The 12,737-nt window shown below is 35.1% G+C and overlaps 1 protein-coding gene across 4 annotated transcripts in view; it reads left to right on the forward strand.

Moving 5' to 3' along the window:
- Window positions 1–6,174: 6,174 nt before the first annotated feature.
- The window catches only part of LOC105484676 (protein tyrosine phosphatase receptor type C), a 123,169-nt gene continuing 116,606 nt past the window's right edge, over window positions 6,175–12,737 (forward strand). For all 4 annotated transcript variants that reach the window (XM_011746518.3, XM_011746519.3, XM_011746520.3 and 1 more), the window contains exons 1-2: window positions 6,175–6,290; window positions 6,379–6,494. In XM_011746518.3, the coding sequence (XP_011744820.2) occupies window positions 6,422–6,494 (73 nt within the window). In that variant the 5' untranslated portion in view covers window positions 6,175–6,290; window positions 6,379–6,421. The remainder of the gene's footprint in view (window positions 6,291–6,378; window positions 6,495–12,737) is intronic.

Consider the following 12,737-nt stretch of genomic DNA (forward strand, 5'->3'; position numbering starts at 1 on the left):
TTCTCATGCCTCAGTCTCCTGAGTAGCTGGGATTATGGGGACACACCACCACACCCGGCTAATTTTTGTATTTTTAGTAGAGACATGGTTTCACCATGTTGGCCAGGCTGGTCTCATACTCCCAACTTCAAGTGATCTGCTTGCCTTGGCTTTCCAAAGTGCTGGGATGACAGGCATGAGCCACCACGCCCAGCCCTCAAAGCCTAAATTTTCAAAAGACAAAATGACAGATTGCAAAAAATGTATTTCTAGATCAAATCTTAGAGATGTAGAAGTATTCTCTCCTTTGTGTCCCTATATTTTCATTCATTGATAAGGATATCAATTGTGTTATAAGAATTGTGAATACAATTTTGTAACTGCTAGAGTTAAGTAATTTGGTAATTTATTTAACTGGTAAACACTCCTACTGTCATCATTCTTTGCCTGTGCAACAGCATAAGCTTCTCCACCGTTCTCCCAATTCTTACTCTTGCCAACCCCCAATATGTTGACCACTCCACAGCTTCATGTGTAAATCTTATCATTCATTCTTCCATTTATTCATTTAACATATATCACATATGGCAACCATTATATTAAGTACTGCCCAGGCCTCATGGTCTATCATCTGAAACAGTGGTCCCTGACCTTTTTGGCACCAGAGACCGGTTTCATGGAAGACAATTTTTTCATGGACTGGGGTCAGGGGATAGTTTTCAGATGAAACCACCCCACCTCGGATCATCAGGCATTAGTTAGATTCTCATAAGGGCCATGCAACATAGTTTCCTTTCCTGTGCAGTTCAGAATGGGGTTTGCACTCCTAAGAGAATCTAATGCCACCGCTGATCTGACAGGAGGTGGAGTTCAGGTGGTAATACTCACTGGCCTGCATCTCACCTCCTGCTGTGTGGCCTGGTTCCTAACAGGCCACACATGGGTACCAGTCCACAGCCCTGGGATTGGAGACCCCTAATCTAGAGGACAGGCTTGTGCCCTTGTGGGGGAGGTGGATATGAATATACAAATATATCCCAGAACTTGGAGAAAACAAACAAGGTTCTGAGATAGAAAGTAACTTAGAGAGGCTTCTTTTATGTAGGATGGTCAGGGAAACTCCACTGAGGAAGTGACATTTATGCTGTTACCAGAAGGAAGTTATGTAGAGTGATTGGTGGGAGGGAACCAGAAGAGCATCTTGGGAAGAATGAAGAGCTAAAGCCCTGAAATAGAAAAGAGCATGACATTTCTAGGAACAGAAAAAAATCAGTGTGACTAGAGCATAGTGTGAACCAGGTGGAAGTGTATTAAATGGGTGGAGAAATAATACAGAGTTTAGATTTTATTAAACATGCAAATAAGAAAAATACTGACAGATTTTAAGTAAGGACTTATCCCAACTTGATTTGTATGGACAGGGATCGATTTGATTTCTCTTTGGAGGAAATACTGAAGGAAGATAAGATGGAAGCTTGGAAGTTAGTTAAAAGCCTGAGCAGTGATGATGGTTTAATTCTAAGTGGTACAATTGGAAACAGAACACAAGATAGATAGTGGAGAGAGAATGAATGGGATTTGTTCATGATTTAATAGTTGTGACAGAAAAGGAGAAATAAAAAATAAAAATTAGGCTTCTGTTACAAGTTGCTGTGTGTATACTGGTGCATTTACAGATATAAATATGATTGAGATTTGGTGTTACAAGTTGCTGTGTGTATACTGGTGCATTTACAGATATAAATATAATTGAGATTTGGGATGGGTTTAAAGAAAGGACAGATCAAGACTTCTATGTTCTGTTGAGTTGGCTATGAGACAATCTGGTGGACTAGTTAAGAATGTGGTAGTAAAATGTGAATCTAGAGATCTCAAATATATAATAGATCTGACTGGAAATATAAATTCGCGAGTCGTTCCGTGAAGGAGCTCACGCAGAAAGAGAGAGGTGGGTACAGGATTGAGCTTGTAATGTATCTTAGTAGTACTTAAAACTTAGGTAGGGACTGGGCAAGGTAGCCCACATGTCTGTAATCTCAGCACTTTGGGAGGCTGAGGCAGGTGGATTGCTTGAGTCCTGGAGTTTGAGACCGGCCTGGGCAAAATGGCAAAACTCCATTTCTACAAAAATTGAGCTGGGTGTGGTGGTGTACACCTACAGTCCTAGCTACTCAGGAGGCTGAGGTGGGAAGATCGCTTGAGCACTGAAGGTAGAAGCTGCAGTGAGTCCTGATCACACCACTGCACTCCAGCCTGGTTGACAGAGCCAGACCCTGAAAAAAAAAAAAAAAAAAAAAGTCGGCTGAGCGCGGTGGCTAACGCCTGTAACCCTAGCACTTTGGGAGGCCAAGATGGGTGGATTGCCTGAGCTCAGGAGTTGGAGACCTGCCTGGGCAACATGGTGAAACCCCATCTCTACTGAAATACAAAAAATTAACCGGGCATGGTGGTGCGTGCATGTAGTCCCATCTACTTGGGGAGCTGAGGCGGAAGAATCGCTTGAACCCAGGAGGTGGAGGTTGCAGTGAGTCGAGATCGTGCCACTGCACTCCAGCCTGGGCTACAGAGCCGAGACTCCGTCTGAAAGAGAAAAAAAACAGTCAGACAGAGGAAGAGGACCCAATATGGCAACTGTTGAGGAATATAAGGGTTAAGGAAATTTAAATTTGTAGGTAATGATATTTTGGAAGCTGACAAAACATAATGGTTAGAGAAGGAAAGATTGTGTTTAATGCTATTAAGAAGTCATATAATATGAGGATAGAGAAACAAATGATGGTATAAAATCTGGAACATGGAGATGGTTGGTAAGAAAATTCAAGAACAATGTTTATAATGCTTCATAACTTCCTCCTAGCTCTTAGGGTAAATATATGTTTCTTGGAACCTGCAAGGCCTGGCAAGGTTTGGCTGTCATCTCCCTCCGAAGACTCCTTATTTTCCAGGCTTTGCTTCTTTCTACGTCAGCCACACGTATCTCTTCCTGTTCCCTGAACACAGTCTCCTCCTTTAAATTTATTATTTCTGCGTAAAATACTTTCCTTCTCCTCATACTCATTTAACTTGTATTATTTTCTTCAGGTCTAGCTCCATTGCTTTTTATTCCAGGCAAACTTCCCAACCTCCCAAATAGACCAAATATCCTATTATATGCTTAAATCAGAATGTGAAGTATTTCCTTTGTGATGAAAGTGTCATGATGATTGGATAATTAATTATTGTGTCTTCCACTAAAGTATAGATAGGGAACAGAGCATGACTGTTTTTGCTCACCACCATTTTTTTTTCCTCTTGTCAGGTAAAATGACTGGCTTACATAGGAGTTTGCTCTGTATTTGTTGAATGAATGAGTGAGTGAATGAATGAATGAATGAATGAGTGAGTGAATGAATGAATGAACGAATGAGTAACATCTGCCTCTGTAGTTAACTTGTAATCTGTTTCTGTCTTTATATAACCTCTACTGTATGTAGCCTTAAAAATCTGGAAAATGATTGATTTAAGTAAATATTAAGTTTTTAAGCTTTTAAAAATCTATTGTAAGTTGATTAGCTATGATTATTTTGAAATTTTCTTCATCAAAGTTTGAGATGACTTTGGATACATACTGTTTTCAGCTACTCAATAAGTGCCATTATATTTATTATGTATGAAATCTGGTGTTACTTCCTGGCCATTTCCTAGTCTCAGTTGTTCTTTGCAAAATACCCATTTATCAGCAGCCAGCCCACCCTCCCTCTGGGAATCAGTGAGAGTGGATCACGTCAGTATGTCATAAATACTCCTTCTATTTTCTTTGAGAGTTTTCTGCTGATGCAAGTGGAAGGCTTGGATGCCAGGCCTGTATGTGATACAGTAGAAATTTCCCCAGATGCCCTGTGGAAAGACCAGCTGCTACCCAGAGTCTTTCCTGGATGTCCTGCTTAGTGTAGTATAACATCAAGGGCAGCCCAGCTCTGTCTCCTAACAAGCTGCTAGGGCCTTCCCTCTTGCTTACCCACCTGACAGCCTGGACCTCAGGCTATCAAACCTCTGGGTTGCCATTGTCTCCATTCTGTGCCATCAGAATTGTATATACATTTATCTGCTGATGTCTCTGTATTTCAAGCTCTATGTCTTTATGCCTTTATAATATACAATATAGATTTTGTTACTTAAAATTCTAATATTTCCTATAGACACTAAACTCAATTTTAACACAATAAATACATTAAAACATTATATACGTGTTGGATTAACACATACAATGCAACTCATTTGTTGCTAATCTATCTTGGATTCCTTGGGTAGAATCTGTCTTCTCACCTGTCTGAAATGGAATTGAATCTCCTAACTTTTTACTGTTTTTGTAAAGCCACAAAGCCCTTTTAAAATGCCTGTTTTTTAAGGCTGCTAAACTTACATTGTTATAGAGTATATTTTATATACTTTTCTTCCTTTTAAAAGATCATATACACTTTTCTCTTGGCCTCTCATTTTGCCAAATATTCTGCCATAACAGTAAGCTAACAGAACACAAGTATTTGCTTAAAGATATTTAAAGCTAATCCCCAAAGAGTTTTCTGTTGCAAACGTATTTTAAGATGTAGGCTGAGGAGATGAGTATTCAAATCCATGAGTTCTGACCCTGATGTTTTATTAGGCCTACCCACATGAAAATTAGCGCTTACTTGCACAGCTATCTTATTTAAAAATACATTTGCAAAAAGAGAATAATTTCATTTTCACTGATTCAAAGGGCTATCTTTTAGAGTATTATAAACTTACATAGTACAGAAAGATTGGTAAAAAGGAAAGCAAAATGAAACTTGGAGACTTGGGTTCTAAATATAGCTTGCCTACATCCTAGCTGCGAGATCTTAGACAAATCAACTAACCTCTCTGAACATCACAGATAAAATGGGGAGTAATAACATTATCTAGCTCAAGGGTATTGTACAAATTATACAATGTATGTAAAGTGCAAAGCAGTTCTGGCACATAGTAAGCGCTCCATAAGTTAAATATAATAATAATCATAGTAAAATAATATTCTTAACTACAATCTTATTAAAAGGTTATTACCTAGAGTTTAAGCTATGGGGTTATGTCCATTTGCACAAAGTGTGATAGAAATTTGGCTCTGTGGTTCCTAGCAGCCAATGTAAGAGTAAAACAAAAATGTTTGTAAATATCAAAAGATTTATTTACTTAAATATAAGAGTCCTACAATAATCTTCCCAACTAGAGTTTGCAGAATTACCACAGGGGCTCTGTCTGTCTAAAAGTCCCCCAAGCATCATCTATTGTTCAAATAAATGAATTGCACGTGTGTATAGTTTTATTTTTAAAGGCATATAAATGTTGTATTAATAACACCAATTCATTTAATTGTATTGTTGAATTTATACCTTTGCCAGTAAGTGTTTTCCTAATAGATGGACTTAACTAAGAACATCAGAATTATGAAGAGCATTGTGTATTAATTAGTTGTCTTATTTGTCAAAAAGTTGAAAAAGCATTGCTGAGGAAAAGGAAACAGGTTAACTTTTGTTAAAGGTATCTCTTGTTTTTCACTGTCCTTTCCCTCATCAGTAGCACCAAGAACATCCTAAGTCACAGAAACATTAGTTTTTGGAAGCAGGGTTTGCTGTAGCTATAGTAGAAATGGCATTCTGATTCCACTCCTAGCTTCACAAGGATATCTGTGGAAGATTTGGGGCCAAACTGTTAAGCTGTCTGAAAGTGCTTTTGCATAAGAAATGGGTTTTACTGCTAAAACTGTCATATTGCTGAGTTTTGAATGCTCTAATGGTAAATGATACTGGTGCCAAAAATAACCAGACTGGTAGTTTTTTCATTCATTTGGCCATCTTATTAAGTCAAATATTGATACTTTCTACTAAGTCAGGTACTGTATCATCTTGCCAACCCCCATTTTGTTACACTCATGCTGAATCTGTTTCTCATCTCTTAAGTAAGAAAATTATTGATTATTTTGTAGGGATTTAATTTTTTAAAAAAAAATCGTAATGGATACTGTAAAGGAGCAGTATTTGGATAGTTTAAAAACATCTTCCTTGATGGGAAAATCTTTTAAAAAGCTTTCTAACTTGGTGTAATTACTTGAATTAAGGAAGTGCAATGCCATTCTACTAACTTAGAACAACTTTTTTGACTTCCTGCAAAGAGGACCCTTACAGTATTTTTGGAGAAGTTAGTAAAACCGAATCTGACATCATCACCTAGCAGCTCATGCAGCGAGCAAGTGGTTTGTTCTTAGGGTAACAGAGGAGGAAATTGTTCCTCGTCTGATAGGACAACAGTGGAGAGTATGCATTTATTTATTTACTTTTACATTTTTGATTCGTTTTCACAGAGAAAAACTTCTACAGAGATAACAATTATTTTGCCTTTCAGAAGGACGCATGCTGTTTCTTAGGGATACGGCTGACTTCCAGATATGACCATGTGTTTGTGGCTTAAACTTTTGGCATTTGGCTTTGCCTTTCTGGACACAGAAGTATTTGTGACAGGTAAGTACAAGGATATTAATATTTTTTAAATTATTTTTTCTTTTTTGGAGGAATGTTTGAAATAGACATAAAAATACTTTAAATGTGTTGGTAACTGGAAGTGAGAAGCCTGCTATAAACCGTCAAGATTGTTGTCTCAGGGAGACACAGGCTTGTTATGTGACAGAATACATTGTTTCTGTTTAAAAAGACATAAATGTTCAGGGACAAAAAAAAAATACAATTTTAAAAGAAAAGCATTGTCTATCTCTATCTTCGTTTACAACTGTTCAAAGATATTACAAAAGCAACATTATTACTTAACCTCCGAAGTGACGATAACATACATTTATAAAAGCCTGAGAATTTTTTAAATGATAAAATAAGTGAGTTTTTATTCTTTTAACAAATTTGGTCTTTTAAAAAGTCATAAGACAGCTTTGGTTGTATGTAAGCCACTCCCTCTTTCCAGACCTGAAGTTTGCTTCCTCAAATTTTGAGTTTAATTGACATATTTTATTGAATACTTGGGTATATAATAGTTCAAAACTATATTGAGATATTTAGTAAAATATTAACTTTCTGCAATTTTTATCACTGAATGTATTTTAAATCAAGTTTTTAGTTTCTTGTTAGTAGTTTTAATACATTTTTGCTTTAGAAATTCTTGTGGAGCCACCGCCCTTCCTGGGTGGTGGGTAAATATTACAGCCTTGATGAGATAGAAATATTTAAACTCTTAAAATCATGCAAATGCTGTATTCCGTAGGAAAATGTAACTAGTTGGACTTCCAATGCCTATTAAAGTTTGAAATCTTTGCACGTTTATCCTCTATTCAATGGATAGTTCTTGAGCGGTGTCAATATGAATCATGAGTGCATTTCAATAGATTATATAATGTAACTAATAATGAATATTTAATATTTCTCTTTATGATGTAGTATCTGAAAGGACATTGAAAATAAAACTTTTGTAGAAATTGCAAAAAATATAAAAAGTATTTTAAAACAACTTGCTTATTACAATTCACTTTGAAGTCTTTTTTTGACTCTTACCGTTCTCCTTTCCTCTGAAAGTCAGGGAAGTAGCTATCTCTTGAGCATGTTACACTGTCAATTTCTATTTGGAGTAACCTAGGAGAGAGGAAAGAAAAACAACATAAGATAATTTTTTGTTGTTGTGGCTGTTTTGTTTTTTATCACAAAGATGTATTTTAAAAAAATCTATATAGATGCAGCATTTGTCTTAGTACAGAAAATGTTTATCAAGTTACCATCCCTTTAAAGCTTATCATAATAAAAAGTAAATTATAAAGAATAATAATTTCAGTGAAGTGATCATGTATATTATTACAAATCAGAACAGATTTTCATTTAAAATTCCCACTGAGGAAATGTTGAAAAGCATTTTTAAATGACCATAAAGAAATACTGAGACGTTTTGCAAGCCAGAATACGTTTCTTCTCTCTATACTCATTTAGCTTCTATTATTTTCTTCAGGTCTAGCTCCATTGCTTTTTATTCCAGGCAAACTTCCGAACCTCCCAAATAGATCAAATATCCTATTATATGCTTCAATCAGAGTGTGAAATATTTCCTTTGTGCATAAAAATTCAACTCATACTATTACAGGACTTTTTAAACCATAAGACACATCTTTGAATTTGTAATTGAAATAAGAATATAATGGGATCTAGAAACCTTTACATCAGCTTTGCTCAATAATTTATACCATAGCAAATAAATGGATATACATAGATTTATTTTGAAAAATCAAGTTTATCTTCAGTTGCTCACATAAATATTGAGAGAAAACATTTTTCTAAAAGACATTTGTAGACTCCCTGAGATATATGCTTTTTTGTGGAAAAACATTTACAGATATAATCATTTGTATCTGCAAATATTGTTTATAATCCTTTCAAGTTGCAAGAAACATTTTGTGATTTGATGTATAATTTGGAAAATTCTCAATGCTTTAAATTATATATTTTTCTTTTTTAGCAACAAATGAGTTGGATTCTATGTTTCATTTTTACGTGTCAAAATTAGTTTAGTGCCTACAGGAAGTAATAAACTTTTGGGGAACAAATTTTCTACTGTATGCTCTAAAGCATAAAGAAATAGAGCCAAACGTAGAAAGCCATCAATGGTAACTCTATGCACAATTCAAATATTTTATTTAATCTCTAAAATGCACACATGGACAAGGCCAAAGTGAGTCTTTGGCAGTGCAACATCCAGGCAGGGTTCAGTTTTACTGAAGACTTCCTAATCCTCTTGCTCTGTGCCTCTTTGTGATGGCAACTGGAAACCAAACTTTATTTAAAATTTCTAAATAATTTTAGGGGACAATGATGGTTTTAAGAATGCAGGCGAGGGTGAATGTTCTCTGGTTCTAATAAAGTTGTAATGCCAGGCAGATCTAGCACACCATAGCATGGCAGTTGAGAGTATATGGGTTATGCTATGTGAGGTACATGATGAGTTTTGTTATGAGTCATAACAGTTAAGACTCATTTCCTGGACATAATTCTTCATTTTTCCATCTGTATTAAAAATATATATCTCATGTTATAAACATGGGCTGTGCCTTGTACATCACAGACATTCAATGAAAATTATTTAATTGAATTTGGTAAGCAGTCCTTTTAAGTTCTAAATACTGTATGATTTAGAGATTTGGGAATGTGAGTAGAATTACTTATTGATTTGAAAAAAAATTCTCTCCTAAAAGCCTGCCTGTGACCCTTACCATTGCTAGAATTTGAAATGTACTTTGTTACAGGAAAGGCTACGAGGGGTTAGGGCCTATATTACCTTTTTCTCTTTTGTTCTGTGTAACTAAGTATAGGGGCAGAGTAGTTAGCTTGAACTTAGTTCATATACATGAACATATATTTCTTTATATATATGCACACACATAAACTAGTTATATATTTGTGGGTTGTATATACTAGTCTGTCTATCTATCTATCTATCTATCTATCTATCTATCTATCTATCTATCTAACTATCATCCATGTTTGTCTATTTGGCGTTTCCATGAACTTCAGACTTTGGCCTGTGTTGTTCTTTTTTCTCCACTTGGTTACATATCATTGCCTATTACGTGTTGATCTCTCTGATTCTCCATCTCTAGATTCATCCCTCAGAAACATGGAACTTACTTCCTTTCCTAAATCCAGACATTGACATGCTCCCCAAGTCCTGAAATTTTGCTTTGTAATAATCTCTAATAACTTCTTGCTTTGACATCTGCATTGCCATCATCTTAATTCATGGCTTTATTATTTCTCACCTGCAAAATTGTAATATTTTTTTAATCAGTCTGAAGTCTCATCCTTTTTTTTTAAACGTAATCTGCAGATTAAAAAATAAAATAAAAAGCAAAGGGATACTGATTTCTTCTCATTGCCTTTGGTATAAATTCTAATCTTTTTTGCCAGAGAAACTGATTCCACTAATGATCTGGGGGCTAGGCCTGGAGCTGGGAAGGGATTTTTTTTTTTTCTTCTTTCTTTCTTTTTCTTCTATGATTGATTAAAAGGAAATAAACAGGAGGTAGTTTTAACACCCCCCTCTATACTTTCTCAAGGTGTTTAAGACTCTGAGCAAATCTTACCTCTTCTATTACGTTCTCTTATGTCACTTTTGCCACAAAATATCTCCACTGAATTGCACACTTTTTATCACCTTTTCTTGGCATTTTTCAAGTCATTTCAATTTGTTGTTGTAATGGTGATTGATGATGATGATGACATGTGAATTAGTGGATTTACTGACATTGTAACCTACATGAAATCAGGTATAGGAGACACAAAAGGCATAAACACGTAGTTCCCATATCTGATTTATCGCCAGGCACTGAATAAATCATGGATTTTAAAACAATAAAACTGCAGATTATAGTGATAAAGGAAAGAGGGAAGTCAAAAAGAGGGAGAATATGAGATAAAAAAAATTAACCAGAGGCAAAGTGGGAGGATGAAGGTAGCAGGACTATTTTGTCCAGATTAAATAAATTGATTTTAGATCTAGATGTTTACAGGCTTGCCTTTTTGTTTTTGTTTTGTTTTGTTTTTTCTTTGCTCCCTTCTTTACTCTTGTTATCTCACCTCTTGTCTGGAAAGATCCTCCTGACTTCCTAAAAGTTCATAGTTTGAGAATGTTGTTCCTAAATTTTCTTTGGTCTGCTCTTTGGACATTCTAGGTAATGTAATTTGGAGGGCCAATTTTATTCTTCAGATACACATACCCATAGGAAGAAAAGTTGTGAATGGGAGGGAAATACAAATCTAGCAGAGTGATAACACAAACAGATCAAGTCCAGTCCTGGCAACTGCTGGTTAGAGCACTGATGCTAGTGCTCTGGGATTGCTTGCAAAGGCAGATGGAATATGGTGCACTCTACGTGTTGCATTATTTGCACACCAAAAGTTTGTAGAGAGCTGGGAATAATTTCTTTTCAGATAGTGTAGTGATGAATGTCAATCTGAGTAGGTAAGGGGCACAGATTTGTACTGAGGTTGGTTCATTCTCTTGGCAAATATACAGTGTTCACAAAGACAAGATTTCATCTTCAGACCATGTGTGTATATGTCAGCTTGGTGCAGAGAGAGAAATTTTTCATTAACGCTGAACTTTGATTTTTTTTTTCTAGACATCATATAGGTTTATGTAGTTATTTACATGGGAAACAATTAGAGTGGAAATGTAACATATCTTCAGTTTAAAATTAATTTTAATCTAGTCTAAATATCTTTGTAAGTACTAGACACCCAACCCCATAGCAGTGGCCTAATAACAAAGGGTTAGTGCTATGACTTTTGCATACATAAAGACAGCACTTTTTAGGGTATGATACACAGAAAAAAAATATGGCAAGACTTTATCAATATGATGTGATGTCTATTTCTATGTAATATCCAAATACACAGGAATAAAAATTATAGTAATCACTGGATTTTGTGTACATGGCTTTAACCAATATTTAGATTAGAAAACATCTAATTATTGCCTAAAATATTTAATCTTCATTCCTGTTTGTATGTCAGTGTGCTATTTCAATATCACTCTGTTAAAAGAGTCTAAGAATGACTGCTATAAGCAGAGAATTGTATGTTCAGGAATCACAACAAAAACAAGAACAAATAGAGAAACAAAAGCTTTCCTACCCTTTCATCCAGGACAAGAATAAATATACATAAAGTCAATATTAGTGAAGTCAACAACCATCTTCTGTATCCGTTCATAGTAACTTCAATTGATTCATTTCTTAAAAGACAATCAGCAAAATTATCGGTTTTTATTAGAGTCTTTAGTAGAGACGAAACGTAAACAAATATATTATATGATGCTTAACTCTACAGCATATAAAGATTCAACATTTATTTCCTCTAAAAATGAGTCAAGTGTCTGAAAGGAAAAAGCCACCTAACTGAAACTTCAGTTTCTACTATACAGGGTATTTATTACAAAACTGTAATTACAATGCAATGATACTGAAGTATAAATGACCATCATTCATATATTTAAGAAAATAATCAAATGTGAGTACCTGGAAGAAAACCATCTACCCTCCAAAATAGAGATTTGCTAATGTAGGAGTAGAAGGCAAAAGCTGAGGGTAACTCAGGTAACACACTCATATGTATTAGGATATGAACAACTGGTATAGCGAACTTAATAGAAATCACTGATAGACAAGAAGATGTTCTCTGCATTTTAAATTAAAATAAAATTTGTCCTGCATTTAAGAGAATAGTTTACAGAAACCTATATAAATAACAATGATGCTAAGAGACAATATCAAAACGACAATATCATGGCAATACAGTGTGTCCACTATATTTTAAACACATCTACTTGATGAAAAATGTAATCATTTATTGATTAAAAAATATTAAGCATAATAGAAAGGGAGACAGAAACCACTCCAAGCTGGGAAACATCATGGCATTTGTAGTGAGAAATATTTTGAAAATCTAACTCTATGAATCGCATGATTTTGAGCTAAATCAATTTTCATCCTTGAGACCCAGTTTCCTCATCTATAAAGTGTTATAAGCATTAAAAGCGATAACATTTGTGAAAATGCTTTGAAACTATGAGATACTTGGAGAAGTTGTAAATTTTTTCATGTGAGCCCATGAAATCAGAGCACATAGCCCTTTAGCATAAACATGATTCTAAACGATATCTCTTCCTTTGAGACACTGTGAGGAGATAAAGGGATAGTTTAAGGTTAAGTGGTAGAGGAA

This window comes from Macaca nemestrina, chromosome 1, assembly GCF_043159975.1.
Source record: "Macaca nemestrina isolate mMacNem1 chromosome 1, mMacNem.hap1, whole genome shotgun sequence".
Lineage (NCBI taxonomy): Eukaryota > Metazoa > Chordata > Mammalia > Primates > Cercopithecidae > Macaca > Macaca nemestrina.